Here is a 22121-nt window from a genome sequence, read left to right on the forward strand (position 1 = left end):
ATATCAGAGGACTCGTGGAGCGAGATCGCTGCTACAACCGGACGATGAGACGCTCTGCCGAAAACGATCGCTCTCTGATCGCCAAGAAGTCACCGCGCGGCACCGTGTTGTGCTGTGTTCCACACGGCGTACTTGTGTACTAACACTCACTATTTTGAGTGCGTCAGTGCGTTCACACTGTCAAGTACAGAAACACGCAGTGCTCTGCAAGTACCAGGATGATGCACTCAAAACGCCCCAAAGAAGGAGTGTGAAAGCCCGACACTTTTTATCCTAACCGGTCAGCATCCTGGCTACACAGAGGAAGGGGGCGGGGCCACTGACGTAAGGAATTTTCAAATTAAGGCGTCTGAGGAAGCTGCAGGTGTTCCTGAACACAACACTAAAGTGTTTCTTTTTTAGTGTGTTAAAACGAGGGCCCGAAAACATGTTAATTTCTAAGTAAAGATCAAAGCTGCAGACATTTTGTCATGTGATGTGTTCACATTTGTTAGTGTACTAAGGGAAGTATGTCATTTGAAATACAGCCTTTGTCTTTGAATGATGTACTTCCTGTACATTACGTCTTCTTGTTGCTATTTCAGTGGTTCAGATTGTATTTTCCTCAACATGAAGTCCTATCCTTTACAAGAAAGCATCCAAAGTTCTGGCACTGAGTAGACGTCGCAGTACACGGCCACAATGACCACCATGTCAAGCATATTTTAGCCTATTTTAACCGAAGCTTCATTGTTTCCCACATGTCCACTGTTGTCGCTGTGAGAAAGTGTCTGGGAGGATTAACACCGTGGTGAGGAAACCTCCCTAAAACCCAGGGTGATAGCAACAATAAAGTTCTGTATTGATCCACGTCACATTATACCGAAGCACACTCTATTTATGTTCCAAGCTTTGCAACTCTCCCTACACTTCCATCATTAGTGAGGGACTTTACTGATTCTTACTGGCTGCTTTTCAGACAAAAGTCTTGCCAAACAAAAAGCTGCGCTGGCAGGATGTGTTTGACTGTTTGGTGCGATCCAAAACCACGACCGACTGGGTGATTTCTGATTCCAAAATCGTTGATTTGTTTGTTTTACTGTAACCGTTGGATGTTAGAGGAGAAGATCAAGTACACTTTCATGTCTATCTGCTCTCTGAAGCTCACAAATTATCCAGTTCTATCTTATTACATCACATGATGACACATTTTCTGTTGTATGCATGTGACACAAATTAATTCACTCAAATGTACAATGGCATTAAAGTGCCTTGACAAAGTGCTTCCTCACATAATAGCATGAGGAAAGACATTGCAGACAAGACTGTCTCCTGCCGTCAGTTCTTTATATGGACATCGTTAAGAAGCCAGACAGGATAGAAATCAAACAACTGTCACTTTTATACAGCCGTACAGTATATTCAAGTTTGATTAGAGACACTTGGGCAGTCATCGGGTGCAAAATACCAGATGGTGAACAAAACGAGAAGAGTAGACTAAACTACAGAGTGAATTCTTGAAGTTAAAAATAAATCGTAACGTTTGTCCTTGAAAACCGTGTCAGTGATCAATCTGTACAAAAATCTAAGTGAGAGAGAAACTCCTCTGAAGAGTTAAATGTAACTCCTCCAAAACCACTTTCAACACAAATTATCGACTCACGATCGACTCAACTGAAAACAGCTTCATGTTAAAACGTGTTTTTGTGCAGTGAGGAATTTCATACCCGCCATGGCGTCCTTCCGGGATGTGTGCTCGCCCTTGTTGCCATGGTAACTGGCATTGCCAGTCGACTCGTAGTCTGCCTTCCTCTCCTTCAGTGCCATCATCTCCCTGGGGGACGCAGGAGCGCTCGCTACACACACACACACACACACACACACACACACACACACACACGCACACACACACACACACACACACACACACACACACACACACACACACACACACACACACACACACACACACACACACACACACACACACACACACACACACACACACACACACACACACACAGGGAATATCTTTAACCTTCGCTCCATCAACACTTTATCAATAGACATCAGGTGGAGATGACAGTGGGGAGGAGTCCTTCAACAGCAGAAAGGCCAGAGCCAATTGTACATCTCTGAGCTGTTTCATTTACCTGCCTGACTACCAATAAAGGCACTCTGAAGCTTCAATCTATATATTATTTCCTCTAACTACCACCCGGGATTGAGTTAAAAGTGGCGGGGGTACCAGGTGCTGTTGTATTGTGACTGTGTGGGTGTGCACCAATCTTTCTAAATCCTTAGCTTTTTGACCAGGCTGTGATTTCAAAGAGGTAAATACTGAGTCATCCCTCCTCCCCGCATCTGCTTGACTTTGTCTTCTCTTTTTTCTGTCTGACCGCAGGTTATCCGACATGTACATACACTATTTAATCTCCCACTGGCCTAGTAAACCTTCTCAGTGCTACTTATACCAAAATCTACCTAACAGGAACATAACTAATGTACACACACCTACAGTTGGGAAAATAAATGCTGGACTAAGAGGGGGATCCGTGACAAAGACACTGAGTGCCATGTTGGAGGAAACCTGGCTATTGATTCACTGCCATATGGTTCCCTGTAATATAGAAATCATTATCTACAGCCTTTCACATACAAGCTGCTGGCCTGCCAGCATGTCTGTGTGACTGCATCTGTCTCTGTGTCTCTCTTCTGTACGTTAGGACGCAGTTTGCATCGATCCATAAGTTAATTAATGCTAATATCAGCAGTCTATTGTAATATCTAAACAGCCTATCGTCGTCTGTCAGCCGCAGAATGGAATACTTTTCCTTTGTGTGGGAAAAAGCATTGAAATGAAGCGAATGGCTCGACGGACCATCTGTGACTGACACTAGTAAAAACCGAGAGACCAAATAAAAAGTGTGAAATTAGCTTCTGGACCACACTGTTTGTCATTTTGCCAGTTTATCAGTTGACAGGCTCATGAATCCAGTCTGGGTGATTGTTTTTAAATATAGGAGGCCATATGAAATCTGCCTTAATACGATCTCATAAAACAAAGTGAAATTGGCTTGAATTATGCATGAGCTAGTTGTTTTGTAGCTGTTTAGTGGCTGTGCTTTATCTGTGTGGCTTTAAAGATTTCAGTGTCTGTGTTGTGGTCAGTCCTTCCACCACTCTGGTCCTGACTATATCTTAACAAGCGCTGGATGGATTACCATGAAATTTTGGGAGTCATGGTCGCCAGGGAATGAGCCTTATGCATTTTGTGATCCCATTTTCCAGCGCCACCAGACGGTTTATACTTTTAGCCTTGAATACAATGTCTTGACAGCCACTGGATGGATTGCTGTTAAAATGTACAGAACACTGTACAATATATTTGTGTCTTTTAGTTGCACGTCCTCCAGAAAACCCGCATTATTCAGCCCAAAAGTTATTTTAAGCTCATTAGATGGTAAAATATCTCCTCATATTGCATTTACAGTGTTTCCTCCTAGTTATGATTAAAGGATGTGACCACAGTGGACTCGAGGGACACAGAAGTCCACTAATTGTGCATTTCTTGTGCAATTGTACATAAAAAAAGTAAAGGGGTTCTGAATCCCTTTGCTTGATGTTTCCATTTAATAAACAAATTCTCAATATAAATATTTTTGCTTTGAGTTTTACTTCCAAACCATAATAATTGGAGGTGGAACTGGTAGAGGAAAAGAAGCTGCTATGTAACATAACATTGGAGGCTTTGTGTGTTGACTGTGAACATTGTATGTTCTGAAATCTGTCCCTGCTGATGTGTTTGGAGAAAAAACAAAAGCTGGAAACAGCAGATTATTCCTTATTTATCTCCTTGATATTTTTAGGTATCAGTGGACGTCCTGCAATTTTACCAGGTAAGTGCTGTCACATTGATGTTAAAGCTACAACAGCATGAAGTAAAACATGCAGCATGAGAAGTTACACATGCGCATTAGAGAGAGCACTGTAATATATTTAACACTCAATTATCACCTGTAAATAAACACGTGAATGAGCCGGTGTTAAGTTCCTAAAGAACTTCTTCTGAGATCAGATCTATCTATAAAAAAAATAATGCATACCTTCAATAAGCAGCACTCGGATCTTATATTTTAAATGTATAAACTGGATGCATTAGAACTAAAGACTTGACTAACATCTTGTCATTCAATTCTTGTGCATCTTATAAAACAATGCAGCAATAATTATAATAATAATGCAGCAACTATTATGTGATGAATCTGATTTATTTATAGTAGCTGTAGGAAGCAGGGAGATGTTACCTACGCCATGACTGAGAAGAGCTATAGGTAATGTTTTGTGGGAGTCTCCGAACCAGAATTAATACCAGCAGTTTGATCACATGTGTGCATTAAAATTAGTCTGTCATTGTTGTTCCTTTTGGCTTCACTGGACATAATTTTTGTCTCACAGTCCAAAGCCAGCCTTAAACTGAAATATTTACATCCAAAAATATCATCATCAGTCCAGATAAACGACAGCCTTGGAAGGCTCATATTAGTCAAACTCAGTCAAACTTCGACAGCACAAGGGCGGCACACTTTTTTGGGGCAAGGATTTCACATGACAGGGGAGTAATTTGTGGGAAGTCGGCGTGGTGTGAAGGTTAAAGCTGACTTCAGCTATATTGAAGCAGCGTTTGTTTGACTGCACTCTCCTGGTGGAAAGAGTGATGGAGGACAAAAGGGAAGACAGGAGAGGGAGGTGTAGACTCACCTGATCGATTGTTAGGCGAGGTCCGAACAGGAGAAATGGACGGAGTGCGAGAGGAAGAATAAGGTCGCTGTCTGTCTCTCTCTATCGTGGAGGAAGAGCCGACGAAATGGTACTGGGAATAGCCATCCTGTAAGAAATAATGCACTATTTACATGCCTTGTGACGGCGTCATATGTAATTGCTCAGTTTACTCAGTAATAATTATGAAAACATCATCTTGTCTGATATTTGCAGTGTTAACACACTCTACCTTTTTGTAGAGGCTGCGGAGGTCTCTGTACTGCCACATGCTGTTCAGGACTTGGGAAGCTGCTTTCACCACTTTGGGACTATGTCTGGGAATTCAGCAGAGAGAAAAGAAACAAACAGCGTAAAGCCTGACGGTCGTTGTGTGGTTTTGTGCAGGTAGATGCTTTAATAACAGTAAAATGTAGAATAATAAAGAAACAGACAGAAAGCAGAGACACTAGATTTGCTTCTAAAGAACGACAACCAGAGCCGCACAATGAAAATGTCCTCTTTATTTTTCTCTGATGTGACACCTAAAATTGTTCTGAGGCCAAATTGCATAATTGTTTTTTCTGATTGATTGATTGGCCAATATTTCGTTCCGCTTCCTCGAGGGTTTGACTAATGGCTGTGGCTTTAATTGGCTCATATGGGCTTATCAGTGCCGAGGAAATTACATTTTATTTCTTCAAGACATTTTGCTAAATGTTATTGTTTTGGATTCTGAGATGGCGTGCTGTGCCTTCGCAGTAAAACCTGAGAAAAAAGTTCTGTGAAGGCCAAGACAGCAGCAGATTTATCCCTTCAACTTCTCCAAAAACAAGTCTAATGACAATTAAATTGGTCATTTGTTGTAGCCTGTCAATATTTATAGAGCATTGGAGGAAATTAATGGGACATTTTGACAAAGAGGTACGAACCGAATTTGCCATCTGCTTTGTTGTTCCAGTGACAAAGCACATAAAAAGCCTGAACCTTGATTTGTCCTGCTATATAGAAACAAATAGAAATGTGGAAGTTCTATGAAAACACCTTTTTAAATTTGCAGTAGCTACAAAACTGAACTAAAAAACCCAGACAAAATAAAAACTAAAGCAAGAGAGCTGTGTCAAGATAAAGCCAGCTGGTGAGATAGTCATGGCAAGCCTTAGCTAAAGGTAACTAAAAGTACTTCCATGGTTTTGTGTATGGCTGTTTAATTTGTTATTCTACAATAAATAAAACAGACAAAAAAACCCCTCTAAACTACTGTTAAGACCAAGCGGCAACCAGCAGTAACGTCACCCTATGGTTTGTGAACGGCCCTTATGAAGCCTCGATATTAGCCATCGCCACATTGCTAGTTCGGAGCGGTTTGGCGCCAGACGTGAGCACATTTGGACGAGCTCGTGGAGGAGGGAGCGGTGGATCGGACTCGATCTGATTGGAAACCCGACGAAACTACGTCCCCACCGATAGTGGAAAACTGGCTGCGGCACAGGCCTGTCAATCAAACAGCCACGCCCTCTTTTTGAGACTTATTTTATAATTGATGATGGGATTATTTTCAGATGGACCGCCAGAAACCTAATTTATTGAGGAGCGACATTAGCTAACAAAACCTTGACAACTTGACAGTAGAAAAACTTTATTGACTTCGAATTTTATTGGAGAAATTCAATTTCGGAACCAACCTGCAGCGGCACTGGGATATTGCAGCTTAAAGCTCTTCCACATCGACCTCATTTTTCAGACATGGAAGCTACGTCTACTTTTATATTCACTCTATGATTAAGACCAACAAGTTTATCAGATATCAATAGCTCCATGTAAGCTTTTGACTCAGTGGAGCTCATGCAATTTGCTGAGGTTAAGCTCCTTTGAAGGAGCAGTATGCAGGATTTACGAGCATCTAGTGGTGAGGTAGTAGATTGCAATCTACTGAAAACCCCTCTCACGTCCCTCCTCCTTCTAAATGTGTAAGAGAATCTACAGTGGCAGAAAAACGTGAAAAAACGTGGCCTTCTCAAGTGTCTGTATTTGGTTTGTCCCTTCTAGGCTACTGTAGAAAAATGCTGCACTCTGTGGAAGAAGACCTGCTGACTATGAAGACATTAAGGGCTCATTTTAAGGTAACAATTTTCTTAACACTACAATTCTTGGTGCCAGGTGCTACTAATATTATATTACATTTCTGCCAATAGATCCACCTAGATCCACATGCTACATACACTTAATGACATATTTGAATGCATTACATTGTAAATTCCTTTACTGTATTGGTTTCAGTGACAAGGTTAATGGTACAGTCAATAGACAAAAGCCCTGATCCATAAAACACTACAATCTGTAAACTGAAACTTTTTTTTTCTTGCCAGATAAGTTATTGCACCGCTGGCTCAGTCCTTGTGTTTTCTCCCCACCTTGATAGTCAACTGTCCAATAAAACCGAGGCTAAAACAAAATGCAGGTGTGCAGGTAAACAGTATGTCCAGAGAGTGCACGGGGAGCTAACAGGCCACATTTCCGTTTGGAGCTTATTTTGTTGACTGCTCTGACTGGTGACTCAGACCTCTAAAAACAAGCACACATACTCTCTACACCTGCACTGCTGCCTCCGCTGTGTCTCTGCTGCTCCTTCATACCCTGTTTCCACCACATCCATATTCCACCTGCTTGTCTACCGGACTGATGAATTTGCCGACATCCCCCTCTTGGCCTTGCTCACCAATCAGCCTCCTTATCTTCGTGCCTGAATGCACCCTGCTCCACCTGTTTTCTTTGTGCTTTTTCTGATGAGCAGATAACAGACTGTATCCTTCCAGAAGAGCGGACCGCCTGATTAGCAGTGATACGCGGAGGTGTGCGTCCCACAATCAACATTTGGAAAAATTTTAAGATTATCTCCAGCCGAGCTGTACGTTCTGTGATGAGGATACAGAGGAGCAAACTACAGTTATGCATTCATTCAACACCCATGATTACAATTCTAGGGAATACAATCAGTCTCTGATTGTGGACACATTCTGAATGAATTCAGCATCTCTGGGACAGTATTTTGTTTTTGATTGATGCCATAAGATACACCTGAGCTTCTAACCCCGCCTGCTCATGGGTTTTGTAGTTTTCAGTCATATTTGACCTACCGATTGATCAAAAAAGTCCCTTTGTGCCCTGTCAAATTACACAACTATGTCTATTTATAGCCCTGCCTCATCATCTTATTTCTACATGCATCTAACTTTATCTTCTCGCCTTCTTTTTTTAACCTCTCCTCCACCTGACGACACCTTCCCATTCAGCTTACTTGTCTCCCTTGCTGCGGGCGATGCCGATGAGCTTCTCGATGCCGCCGGCGTCCCTCAGGGCTTTGGTGTTCTCCATGTTCTTGGTGATGACCTCGTGCAGAGCGCAGCAGATCGCTGTGATTGTGTCGTCCGACATGGTCTTCCCCACCAGCACGCTGCTGTTGGCGCTGCCTCCACCTCCCCCGCCGCCGCTGCTGTTGTTGTTGTTGCTGCCTCCGGGCAAACGGTGCACCAGGTCTCTCATGGCGTACTTACCTGTGGGCATAGTGGGGGAGAGTGACAGGTGGGGTGGGGATGGGTGGATGGTGGGAAGGAAACAAGGTGGGAATGTAAGTCGGAGAAAGTCAGTCTGAGTGTTTGGTGTGCCAACTTCAATCATCCGTATATATATTATATATATATTGTTATTTAAAAAAAAAGAATCCTGTAATTTTTCTACAGGTTCCCTCCGTTAAAAAATGTGTAATTAACAAATGATTTGGAAGCCAATCCGGGTCCATTATCACTTTAAACAGGTGCGATGTGGAAACTGTGGACTTTACACTGATGACCAGTAGGAGACACAGTGTGTCTTGAAAACAAACTTTAAAAAAAAGAAACGTATATCATTTAAAAATTAGATAGATCGGATAGATTTTGCACCTTAAATGCAGGGACAGGGAATAGTGGTAATTTTAGGAATTTTAACTTTAACTTGAAGACAAACACAATTATACACAATTTATCATTTAAACAATTAGAAACAAAATATTTATCTATCACATGAAATAATTGACATTGAGTCAGTGTAGGTATTTCTGCTACTTTATAATGTATCCAAATAAAATAACATGTTCAGCCATAAACACAAATGAGAAAGTTTCAAACTGAAACAAACTAATAATTATCATCGATTGGATCGAGACATAAAAAGAAGCTTTAGAATTTCAGATAATTTAGATCAGCATGTGGCAAAGACACTTTGTTTTAATAAGTATGTTTTACTAACGTCACCCATTAGTAGACAAAGTTGGCAACATAAGGGGCTGAACTTGAATCATATGATTTATAGGCGAGCTTTAAATCACACATTTAGCTTTACTGGATTTCTGCTTCCTACTCTGACACAGAAGAAAGTTCAGAAACAGCTGTTAGTTGAAAATAATGGAAAACAATACTTTTGAAATCAGATAAAAATGAGAATATCTATTCTGTTTCTATAAATTTACATATTTATTGTTGTTATTTATAGTTGTTTTTGATGCATCAAGTATAAAGCCGATGACCATATGGGTATTTACAGCCTGTTAAAGCACATCAAAGCCAACTTATGATGGAATTATTTTTTTTTTGTCACAATATATATCACAAGGGGAGGAAAGAAATCCAATCTAAATCTCTACTTTTCCTTTTCTTACCTAAAAAAAACCCCTTTGAAAGTTAAATATCACTACGAGGGAAGCAGAAACCCACTCTGGCCTTGTGGCTGTCAAACACTGATGGAGACACGGTCACGTGATCACACAGACGGACCACATTTCCCATGACACCTGAGTACAGCTGTCAGGAAATCTTGTCCACGCTGCCCTCTGACCCTCATTCTGGTTGGGCTGTCACCCTGGAGGGGTGATGGGGGGTGGTGGGGGCACATCAGGACTCACTGACAGGTTGCATCCACACGACATATGTTTTTACCATTGCAAAAATCCTGCTGGTGCATGTGATACACAAAAACAAGCTGAATGTGATAAGAACAGCTCAAAGCTTATAGTTTTTGATAAAGATTATAGTTAGCGCTGCTTATGTGGCCCTGAACCGTACCTTAGTTATGCTGTTATAGGCCGAGGCTGCTCGGGGACCTCATGCGATGCACTGAGCTCCTTTTCTCTGTTTATTTTACTCTATACACTCATATCTCCCCATTACATCTCATTAACTTCATGCTTATTCTCTCCCATAGTTTCTTCTTATTGTCTGTTGTCTCCATTCAGGTCCCTCGCTCACATAGTTTCTCTTCTTTCTTTTGCAGATGTCCCGTCGTGGAGCTGCATGTCTCTGCCCTGCGATTGTCGTCTCCACCAACAGTTCTTCTCTTGTATCTCTATGCTGTCCTTTTCTCTCTCTGCTCTCCTCTCACCCCAACCGGTCGAGGCAGATGGCCGCCCACCTCTGAGCCTGGTTCTGTCGGAGGTTTCTTCCTGTTAAAGGGAGTTTTTCCTTCCATCTGTTGGAGGTTTTTCTCCCTTAAAGAAGAGGTTTTTTTCCCCCTCCTAGCTTAGTTGTTGTTGTTGAATTGTTGGGTTCTTCTGCATTATGTTGTAATGTTCTCTTGTACGGATTTCAATGTGTTAAGTGCCATGAAATAACTTGTGTTGCGATTTGGCGCTATATAAATAAAATTGAATTGATCGCAGTATTAAGCACGGGCGACTTCTTTGACTGTCTGCAGCAAGACGATGGTTCAACTTTACCTTTTACATTTTAGTAATATAAAACCCAATCAAAGAAATTCACGTACAAACTGTCTGATTTAGTTATTAAAACGTAATTGAAACATGTAAACAGCTTAATTTAATGACAATATTCCCATTATTCCAAACACACTGAATAATAAAGTTTGTAACACTGCAGCAAACAGACAACAGTTGGCTCTCAGCAGACCAGTCAGCACAGACAGTATTGATATTTGCTGCTGACAGCTCTGACGACTCGACTGCACAATACGCTGCGTCTCTAATGCAATTTCATCATGTTAACAGAACACAGCTGAGGGCAGGACAACGTGTCCTATCGAAATACACCTGAACAGCCTGTGGCAGCTCCATGAAATGTGTGATAATACAGCCTACACACAGTACGCACACGCATGCATTAGACATCACACAGTTTCACTCGCAGCCTCCAGCGTCAGACGGAATCAGTGGAAGGAGGCATTTGGTTGTTGCCATGGGGACCAACACAAAAGCTGAGCTTATTACTGACATCACTTGATCTCCAAAGAAAAATCAAACTTCAAATGATCTGTCGGAGCAACACTACTGTCTTCTTAAAGAAACAAACTACCTGCATAAACAGACATATATTTTAAAGACATTAAAATCTATCATCTTTTTAAATTAAAGTCTGGCAGCAAAAATCCTCTACAAATGACACTGAAACTACTCTTTGAAAGGTACCGCTACACACGTCTACCGTAACCAGTATCATAATATATATTGCAGTGAGTGAGTAATTCTGTAAGTGGGTCAAGATATAACTGATTTGTTTTCAGTGCAGTTAACCTCAGCTAAGGCAGAATTACTCCACTGGTATCAAAAAAAGGACACTCAAAGAAACACAGTAAACATGCTGTTCTCTGGCACTGACAGGGTGTTTGTTTGCTTTTCACTTATATGTTTGTATCCTGTGTTGTCACCGTTTTACAGACTGCACGTGTCCCTTTGTTTGACGTTCTTGTCTGCGGTGATCGCACTACTCACCGATGAGCTCTTTGTTCCTGATGTCCAGAGCCATGTTTCTCAGCGCCGTAGCCACGGCACAAACCACCCGGTCGTTGTCTATCCTCAGTAGCTCCACCAGGATGGGGAGACCTTTCTCTTTGCGCACTGCAGCTCGGATATAGACGGACCACTGCGCAGGACAGGGGGAAGGGAGAGGTGGACAAAGATCAATCAGTCGGTCATTATTTATGCATTTATAGAGCAGCTTTCACACAAATCAAACATAATTCAAAGTGCTTTACAAAAAAATGTACAAAACGCAGGATGTGAAAAATGTATGATAAACTAATGTACTAAGTTAATTGAATTGTACAGCTATAAAAGATGGGTACTTTATACCATAAAATATAAATTATATAAGATAATACAAAAGCAGTTCGGAAATATAAACTGATTATAGTACAATTTTAATAAAATATAATATATTAAATGTTGATAGAACAAGATAGAACAAAATTAATAATAATGATTGTAAAAAAAATACAATAACTATAAATACTAAAACCATAAAATTATAAATCTCTACAAAAAAAAAGCATCAGAAATTTGTTTTAATGCACACTTGTTCAGGCATTACTCTTTTTTTTCATCATGTCTGCTGCACTCTGACTTACTCTATAAACCGATGTTCTCATCGCAGCTAACTCCTTCTTTATCGTTATCCACTGGAGACAAATATTTCTATACTCACAGAGTGTGTGTGACAGAGATATTAAATCTTTAATGTCATGGAAATGTGAACAATCTTAGAAATGTACATCCTAGTGGCACAGACAATAAAACAGAGGATCATTAAATCATTAGGATTCATCCTCTGGAAACTGTTAATGTCTGTACAAAATGTTATGTTAGTCCATCCAATAGCTATAGGTTAAAATAGGTGAGCAGACTGACACACATAGAGCACCGTTACCATTTCAAATATTTGTGGTGGAGTGGGAAACTTCATTTGTGAACTTGGAAATTGCATTTTGACAAACAATTCTCAAACAGGATCTTCACATATAACATATTTTCTTTAGTTTATTTGAGTTTTTAGTGGAATTGTTATCAGTGGAGATAATGATTAAAACCAAGTTAATGAGATTATGAGAGTCTTTTTGGTCAAATTAACCAATAGTATAACAATCAGCATCTATAAATTAAAGGTTCTATACTTGTCACGGGCCTGAGCTTTTTATTTGTAGTCTTGATATCTATAAGATATTTTTGTGGTTAAAAGTGCCAAAAACCATCTTGACATTATTTACATCTCTTCTCGACCAAAAACAGGCTGTTTTGCGCCTGTGTCTTTAAGGCATATTTATTTCAATGATCCTCTCTTCTGATATGCTGACTATTTTTTGAGTGACACACACCCTGCCAATCATTTTTTGGGGCTTGTGACATCACAAACTTACAAAGTCAAAACAGCTCATCCACACGGTACAGTTGAATTACAGGCTGTGTGCATTTCTCTGTGTTCACACACATTCACTGAATATTTACGGCACCTAGACCTGCTTCATAATCCAAAACAGAATTTACAGTATGAGACCTTTAAGTTGAGAAACAAAATAATTAAGAAACTATTGAAATTATATTCAGTTTCCATTATCTTTAGATTTTAAAATGTATTTTGATTATGGGCAAATGAATTTGTTTTGACTGGAGCCTTTCAGATGCCATTACATAAAGTGTTGACTGATGTGCACCAAACCAATACACTCAAGCATGAGGACATTTTAAAGGGCCAGCAGGTGAGATTTTCTATCCTTCAGTACAAAATGAGCAGAATATTGCGGTTGCTTCGGCTTTTCATTCTGCAGAGTGCAGAGATTTATTACTCCCAGAACACTTTTTGGCATCTACTGGAATGTCAAAAGCCTTTTTCAGATGCCCTTTAGTATCACAATGATACAGCCACTGTAGTGACCTCCATACCTTCCAGCTGCCAGCAGCTAGGTTCTGCAGAGCCCCAGCTGCTCCCTCCAGGGTGTCTGGGTTGGAACACTCAGACAGCAGTGTGAGGTAGGGCTTGACGATGGTGGGGTGCCATAACATCTGGATGCCTTTCGGGGGCTCCGCCAAGTCTGGAAAAGGGCCGACGCCATCCCACTGCGGAAGATGAGACATAATTCAGAAAAGAAAAGCATTTTGAATTCTGTGTGAAGCGAGGTTTGACAGTGGTGGGGTGCCTGCGGGGCCCCTTCAGGCAAGAAGAGGAGAGCAGGGGGAGACAATCTACTATTCAGAAGCAGAAGGATAAATAAGGTGGCATTCATCTATTTGGCAATGTTGTTTTTCTCTCTCCTCTGTAATTGAAATCTGACATTTACTCCTGTGGTGATGATGCATCCTGAAAAACACACACATACTGTACATCAGTAATAACTGTGAAGATGTTGGCTCTTCCATACAGGCGATTCACTGACACCACAATATCATTCACCAGAGTAGTTGCATCCCTGGACTACATGATGTATTTTTATAGGCTTCCCCCTTTTTGTTTGAGATATACACAGCACTGCACTTTTAGATGAAGAGGACTGGTTGAAAACTCAATATTAATGTTTGTCAAATTGTTATGCAGTCATACTGGAATTAAACAACCATATGTGCTGTATAGGGCTATATCAATTGCTATTACAAATACATGATTCTGATCAAGCTGTAATTAGTTTTATAGGACATACAGTGCCATATTAATGTGAAATAACACTGCAAGGGTCAACTGATTTAATATCTCACTGGGGTTGTCGAGTGGGCACCTCCCTTCACCGGTGTTTCGTCCAGTTCGGCCCAAGACACCTCGGGAAGGCTCAACAACAGTCCTGGCGTCCCAAGTCTAGTCCCCTCAATACTCCCACCCACCACTATTTAACATCTAACCTAGTATGACCAACATACTTTGTTACCTTTGCTCAAAGCCGTAAGTTCATACCAGCTACACATTCCACGTGTAATTAAATTACTGAGGTTTTTGTTTCACTCTTATTAAGTAATGCATAATCGCAAATCACTGATGAGAACATGGTTTGGATTATTTTTCACATCATTCATATCGATGTTAGCTTAGGTCATTATTGTTCATACTTTTAAACAACAACAAAGAACCAAGTTAACATCGATTTGTAAGATAAGCCTTTTTTCATTACCAACAATGAAATAGTTTAGTAGAGAGAAGACACTTGTCAAAAATAAAAAATAACTAGTTAGGAATAGGAAACATGCTTTTGAATGTTGCTGTATGAAAGCAGGGACCCACTGTTAAAAATGTATTGACAATTATGGGTAATTCAAAACTATATAATGTGGAAGAATGGAAGGTTAGACAGATGTAGGAACAGTTCCTACACAAATCATCCAAAAGTACAGCTGTAGGAGCTCTATAACATTACATTATGCTTTCCTTTCTTTAGCACTCTTGTCTTTATTTAGCTATAAGTCTACCTTCCTGTACAGTTTGATCTGTGTACTGTCTGCTGATGTCTACTCTTCCTACTTGTTGTCATTATATAATCTCAGTGCACAATTTGTTTTTTTATAGAAAAGAATATCGCTCCATGTGTAATGACGTAATCTCAGATGACATCTGTTAAACTGTGTAATATTGCCATCAAACTCTCCTCTCCTCTCCTCTCCTCTCCTCTCCTCTCCTCTCCTCTCCTCTCCTCTCCTCTCCTCTCCCTCACTTTCACAGAGTTTTGCCCTCTCCAACAGGCTCACCAATCACCACTTCATGGTAATCGCCCACAGCTGCACTTGAATGAGTCGTTACGTTTGTTTGCAAAAGTTGTGATTCGTCCTTTTACTATCTGATCCCAGGGTTAGTTTAAAGATCCCTCGTCTCCCCGCTTCTGCATGGATACACAAAAAGTTCCCTCAGGGTTAGCTCAACAAATAAAGTTAAAGGCCTGGCTCATCGCTACTATCTTCTTTTAAAAATATCCTCTTTCTGTCTTTGCTAGAAACGACAGGAAGAGAAAAAAACAGCATGCAGTGGTAATGAGCAATTCAGCCGCCCGAATCCACCGGAAGTGTCGGGTTTTCAATCCCAGCAGCTTCTCCAGAAGTGCTAAAAGACGTCTTCCACTCAACCAGAATGTGACGCTGATTGCTTATTAGCATGACAAGAGGTTAGAGCCTTCTCCAAAAGCAGCCGCTTGGTGTCTGCCAATTTTTCAAGTGAAAGAGCTCTCTTTTTTTTTTTAACTAAACGCAGGATGAAACTCTGCCTGTTGGCAACAGATGCACAGAACCAGGAAATCCAGAAAGAAATGTAAAATGATCTCGGTGGTTCTGAGTCTGAGAACAGCGAGTAAAGCAGGGAGTAAATCAAAGGAGGCTTAATCTGTAGGTAAAGCTGCAATGTCTGGATGCTGCTGTGTAATAATCTTGCAGAGAGTGTTGATGGTGTTGCAGAGAGCAAAAAATAAAAACCGCACTGTGTTACAATCGAGCTGTTTGTATGCATGCAACTCCGCATCATCTTATTCTGCAGATGTGGGCCCAAATAATCCAGATGGTAGGTGAATGTCAGTTCACGAGGAAAACAACTCCGGCTCCAACATCATGAATATCAAAGAAAGCCGTAGAGCTTTCATAAATATTCATTTGAGACTGGAGATAGTATGAACCGAGGATGAACTGAGCACATGTTTCTGAAGTAGAAACAGCACAGAGCTCTGTCATAAAACCAGATCCTCCATTTGGAGAAAGACATCTGACAGACGCTCTCACACAAGAGGAGGAACGTGACAACGAAAAGACATATTGATTGTCTTCACACATAAAAACACATTCTATATTGTGTTGATGAATCATACATGGTGCTAAACAATAGGCGAGAGAGGAACAAATCCATCTGTGTGATGTCTCGTTATTTAGCTTTAATTAGCCTTGTGTGGAGGGAACAGCAACAGAGGGGGACCCTGCTTTAAACAAACCATGACAAAGCCCTCATGCATCATGCACTCGGTGAGTAAAGGAAGACTTTTATGTACGTCATTAAAATTCTGTAATGTATGATATTGCTGGTAAATCAAAGGAAAGGTAGAACGGGGAGAGGAAGAGATAAAGGAGGAGACCGATTGTTAGGTGAGTCAACAGGCGAATTAAAAACCACCAGGACACCATAGAGGCCAGAGATACAAAATATCTCTTAATTATATGTAAATGCACACTTTTACTTGGAATAGACTTCTGACAAAACATGTTTTAGTTTGGCCATGTTTTCATTTGTTTTCATGGTTGTAGATTTAGTCTTGCTTTGTCTGTTAAATTTGTGTTAGCCCCATCTAACAAACTGAATCTTCTCAATAGTTTCAGTTGTTGTTTCCAAGCTCCGGCTGTGTGAACCACTTTCTGTCTGTTGTTCCTGCTCACTGAGCATTAGCATCATCAAAGCACCCTGCTCTCTCCACTGAAGAGCAGCCATTGGGATTCTTGTTTTCACTCTAAAACAAGGTGTATAAAGAATATTGTTCTCCATAGTTTTCTTGGATGAAACTAAAACCACAGAAAAGCACAATTATTATAAAGAGAACTTCTGACACAAAATAAGCAAAAGCATGTAATAGACCTTTCAGTCCACTAGGAGATACTGTGTCAGTGTCACGTTTAGCCTTGCCTATGCTTGAAAAGCACACACATATGACCAAGGTCGAAGAAGGACGCTATGTGACGAAAGTCCGGGTAGGGATGAAGGTTTCGAGTGATTTGGCGGAGCAAACCCAGAACCTTCACCCATGACACCAGGGTTCAAGTCTGTGAGAAAGCGTTGAGGATTTCTCTAAAGAAATATTTTCCTCAACCTAACGAGGTAGTTTTGGTGCTGAACCTGAAACACGTGGTTTTGTTTTCCTAAACCAAATCAGATTGTTTTTTTTCCCACCTGGATGAGCTAAAACGTGACACCAACACAGTATGCTGTAGCGGATTGACGTGTATTACAGTTGTACGTGGTTTGACGTGCAGAAACATAAAACACTCAAGTGTTTCTTGTAACTAGTTTACATCAAGCTCATGTAATGAGACTGTCCATCAGGCACCTCTGCATCCGGCTGCCATGTTGCTGCTTGTTGATGAAATAATGTCTCTTGTCTATCACAAGCTCTGAAGCTTGTTAAGCATTGAGGCAGAGATCTACCTGCTCTGACTGGACACTTATTTTCCACCATTATATTTACACTGGAATGAATTTAAGTAATAACAAAGAAATGCGAAGCCTGCTTTGATGTGAACTCTTGATGTTCGCTGGCGTCCTGTCGCCTCTTTAGGCTTTGCATGTGGAAATGGTTGGTTGCAGAGAAACCTTTCTGCAACACACTTTGGCAGTCCAGTTTTTCTTCATACAAACACTTGCAGGAAGCGAACATCATCAGCTGAGTGCGTGGATGTAGGCGTGCGTGTTACCGATAAGGCTTCAAAAGTTGTTTTTTTTTCTTGCAGACTTTACCTTTTTTTCCGGACTGTCTCTGTTTGTTTGTGAAGTAGGGCCACTCAGGTTAGGATGCAAAGTTTTCAGTCAAGTTGAAACATTTGCAACATGTTTGCCCTCAGCTGAATTTATGCTGCCAAAGCAAACCTGCATCCGCTCAACTTCTATTACTGACCTTTTGTTTTTTTGCACCTTCAGTACAAATGCTGAGTTTTGGAATAAAAGTCTTACTCCTTGAATGTCTAAAGGAACTCACAGGATATTTATAAAGGATTAAATATGTTTGTGCAGGCAAACAGAGCATAGCAGGCTCCATCTCAGAATAAACAGTCAATTAGCTATCTGGACTTTAATCATGGGCTGTAAAAGCAAGAGAGGAATCCACCATATTATTGTTATCCACCATTATAATCGACCTTATTATTTGTTGTACTTTCTGAACACTTGGGTCCAAACAAGAGAACAAGTGAAGCTCGCAGGTGCTGCCAACCACCGAAATGTAAAAAGACTCCCTTCCTCCATGTCTCTGTCTCCTCACCTGGTCGTGTCCCTTCTTTTTCTTCTTCTTCTTTCCCCAACATCCGGAACTCTCCGCATCCTTCCCGCCGGTGTCACATAACAAGCCGTCCAGCTCCTCCGACCCCCCCTGCTGGCTGTGAGACGTCTCTGCAGCCAGGCGGTACGACAGGTTCCTCAGGATGCACACACAGTTCTCTACAGTCTGATGGAGGGAAAGGAAGCAAGATGAGAAGGAGACAGACAGAGAGATGGAAAAGACAGAAGAAGTGAGACAGATGGCAACCACGAAAACACACATAATGATACTGTACTGTAGACGCACACATATACAACCACACATTGCAGTACAGACTGTATATACGATGAGTAAACCCAGACACACACACATGCAGAGTGCATAATGTAGACAGACACACATGCACACTAATTCCTTTGTTGTGAGTGTACATGCAGTCAACAGTCTCACACACACACACACACACACGGACAGACAACCACACACACACACACACACACACACACACACACACACACACACACACACACACACACGCACACACGCACACACGCACGCACACACGCACACACGCACGCACGCATGCATGCCATCCCTCCCCCCCCACACACAGTTAAATGCTCTTACCCATCAAACACACATACATACATGGAGCACAAACATACACACGGATGCTCACAGGCGCATATAAAAGCACTAACACACACACACACGCACACACACACACACACACACACACACACACACACACACACACACACACACACACACACACACACACACTAGTGATGTTTCTGTGTCACTGGCCATCTGGGTTGAGTAAGATATGCTACACTGTAAAAAATTACTGCACTGCCAAGCTCCGGGTTGTTTTGTGTAGATTTATACTGGCTTCCATAATTTTTGAGATGTTTGAACTGTTTTAAAATATTACTTGATTTTCAGTTTTTTTGTGGTCTGCAAGCTTTGGACATTTATAATCCAATAAACCAGTTCTACCTATTAATATGCATATGAAATGTAAACATACAGTCTATGTGGGAAGAGATTACATACATTTGCATGATGTAATCATCATGAGAAATGTTTTCAAAGCAAAGGTAACTGTACTAATTGAGTTCTTGGACAGTGACATACACACAAACATGGACAGACAGACAGACAGACACACACACACACACACACACACACACACACACACACACACACACACACACACACACACACACACACACACACATACACACACGTACATAGACGGATAGGACCTATTGGCATAATCACTTACTATCATTGTGTGTAGGTGTGTAGGTTTTTAATCAGGTGACTGCATGTGCACATGAGCTAAAGGCTATTAAAAGGTATTGTGTGTGTGTGTGTGTGTGTGTGTGTGTGTGTGTGCGTGTGTGTGTGTGTGTGTGTGTGTGTGTGTGTGTGTGTGTGTGTGTGTGTGTGTGTGCGTGTGTGTGTGTGTGTGTGTGTGTGTGTGTGTGTGTGTGTGTGTGTGTATGTGTGTGTGTGTGTGTGTGTGTGTGTATGTGTGTGTGTGTGTGTGTGTGTGTGCACGTGTTACCTTGCTGTCAATCTCGCTGCTCCCCAGAGCTGTCTGGATGACGTAGAGCAGAGCGTCTGTCAGACCCTCACACTCCCTCATCCTCCTCCGGGCTTCCTCACCTGCAGAACTCACATTCCTGTAAGACACACACACACACACACACACACACACACACACACACACACACACACACACACACACACACACACACACACACACACACACACACACACCTCATCAAAGAACAGTCCAACTGAACATGCAGTTTCAGAACATTTCACACCGTGCGGCCTGGCGGTGACGTTTCCCGTGTGACTGTTGGAGCTTATGGATAAGTGCTGGTGCATGTGTTGGCCTGTGTGTGTGACAGAGAGGAGATTGGCTGTGTGCAGTGTCCTTTAAATGTCAGACTATTAAACATGGCTAGGAGACGTTCGCACACTCAGTGTCAGTGAGAAAATGGCATGCAGCTGCCAAAACTTTCCTCAACACTGGATGTGGTGTTGTAGAGCTGCAATATGACAAATTTAATGCATTTTTATCACACAAACAAACAGCAAATGGGTTTTATGTACACAGTCAGTATACATTTACTGTCAACTGTGTTAATGTCTAAATACTGCATTAGCCCTAAATTGGCTGTTTAATGTTATGAGGATTATTATGTTTTATGTCGATAAGTACTTTCAAAAGTCCACTCAAGACATTATTGGTGGCTTCACTGGTGCTTTTTTACTACAGTTTCAACATTCATGGTAAAATATGTGCCTATCATAGTTTAACATCCCTATTATAATTACCATATTAATTCTGAGACACTGAGACAACTGCAATCAAAGAAAACAAGGAATGGCTAGTCTGACGTGCTGTCCTAGTCTCTTTACATTGTGTAAAACTTAATAGATCTCTCTGCTCCATTGTTCCAGTGCAGAGGAAACCAGGCTGCAGACCTCTGAGTCCACTTTCTTCAACAGTTCGAACCTGTCTGGTGTTGTGGACACTGATTGCCGTTGCTCAGCGTTTAGTAAAACAATCAGACCTTTGTGGATGAGATTAAGAAACATGTCCATCATCGTCCTACATAATTAGCTGGCTACTTGGCTACGTCCATCAAAGTGACAGGGAGGTGGCCACAAAAAACGTCATCCTGCACGGATGATGTCAGTGCAGTTAAAACGGCTGCTGTAAGTCAAGTCCCAGATAACAGAAAAAAACCTTAAATCACAATAATTCAGAACTTAGTCATGCGAAAATGACATCAGTGGTACAGACGAGGCGTTTTGTTGGCAGTGTGATTATCTTGCCAGAATATTAAATCTAACATTCACAGTTCCTGTTAATAGTAAATGGTGGATGGAGTTATTCAAACTACAGAACCCAACAACTTTTAAATCCATCAATGTTAAATGTGCATCACAGAACCAAGCAGGCATCTACAAATAATCCCCAACCAGGACACAGAAACAACTGAGGTAAAAGCAACCCCCTCAAAATAACTTGATATCAAAGCTGCAATATATGATATTTCTTTATTAACAATAGATCAAATAACTGTGTAATGAGACAGCGCTCGCTGATAGTGATGAACCCAAAGGGAATCATTAAGATGTCTTTGTTGTTCCTCTCAGCTTTACAAAGTATTTCAGCCTTGGTTTGGTTTTAGGGTTTACTGACTGGTACAGTCTTTCACCGATTACTCACTCAGGATGTTAATTTGTTTTTTCAAAGCCATTCATGTGTCATATAGATGCACAAGGTGCCTTTACATTGAAGCACCAAAAACCAGATGGTTTGGTTATGGAGGGAAAAGATCATAGTTGGAGTTAAGCAATGTAACACATTCATCATTCATCATTTGGTTAGTTTTAGGCAGAAAACGTCTTGGTTCTGGTTTAAGGAAAAGATCACGGTTTGAGAAATCCACACTGACTTTTGCTATTTCATGGACTCAAACATGGTCTCCAGGTGAAAGTCCTGGCTTTGTTTCATTCAACCACCCACGACCCGCTCCCTCTGCAGGCGTTTCCCCGTCACATAGCAGGCTTGTCATGATACATAAGACATAAGGCACCTTGTGTCTCAGACAAGACAACGT

At 41.2% G+C, this 22121-nt stretch overlaps 1 protein-coding gene across 5 annotated transcripts in view; it reads right to left on the reverse strand.

Moving 5' to 3' along the window:
- The window catches only part of ctnnd2b (catenin (cadherin-associated protein), delta 2b), a 182138-nt gene that overhangs the window by 5690 nt on the left and 154327 nt on the right, over positions 1–22121 (reverse strand). For 3 of the 5 annotated variants that reach the window (XM_069164418.1, XM_069164420.1, XM_069164422.1), the window contains 8 exons: positions 20045–20162; positions 18475–18657; positions 13439–13612; positions 11495–11645; positions 8036–8291; positions 4991–5084; positions 4741–4867; positions 1707–1835 (listed from right to left, as the gene is read on the reverse strand). In XM_069164418.1, the coding sequence (XP_069020519.1) occupies positions 1707–1835; positions 4741–4867; positions 4991–5084; positions 8036–8291; positions 11495–11645; positions 13439–13612; positions 18475–18657; positions 20045–20162 (1232 nt within the window). The remainder of the gene's footprint in view (positions 1–1706; positions 1836–4740; positions 4868–4990; positions 5085–8035; positions 8292–11494; positions 11646–13438; positions 13613–18474; positions 18658–20044; positions 20163–22121) is intronic. The other 2 variants (XM_069164419.1, XM_069164421.1) reach the window with 1 other exon arrangement.

Source organism: Embiotoca jacksoni, unplaced genomic scaffold (assembly GCF_022577435.1).
Source record: "Embiotoca jacksoni isolate LCO1_2020_lvr unplaced genomic scaffold, fEmbJac1.0.p SCAF_31, whole genome shotgun sequence".
In the NCBI taxonomy this organism is placed as follows: Eukaryota; Metazoa; Chordata; class Actinopteri; family Embiotocidae; genus Embiotoca; species Embiotoca jacksoni.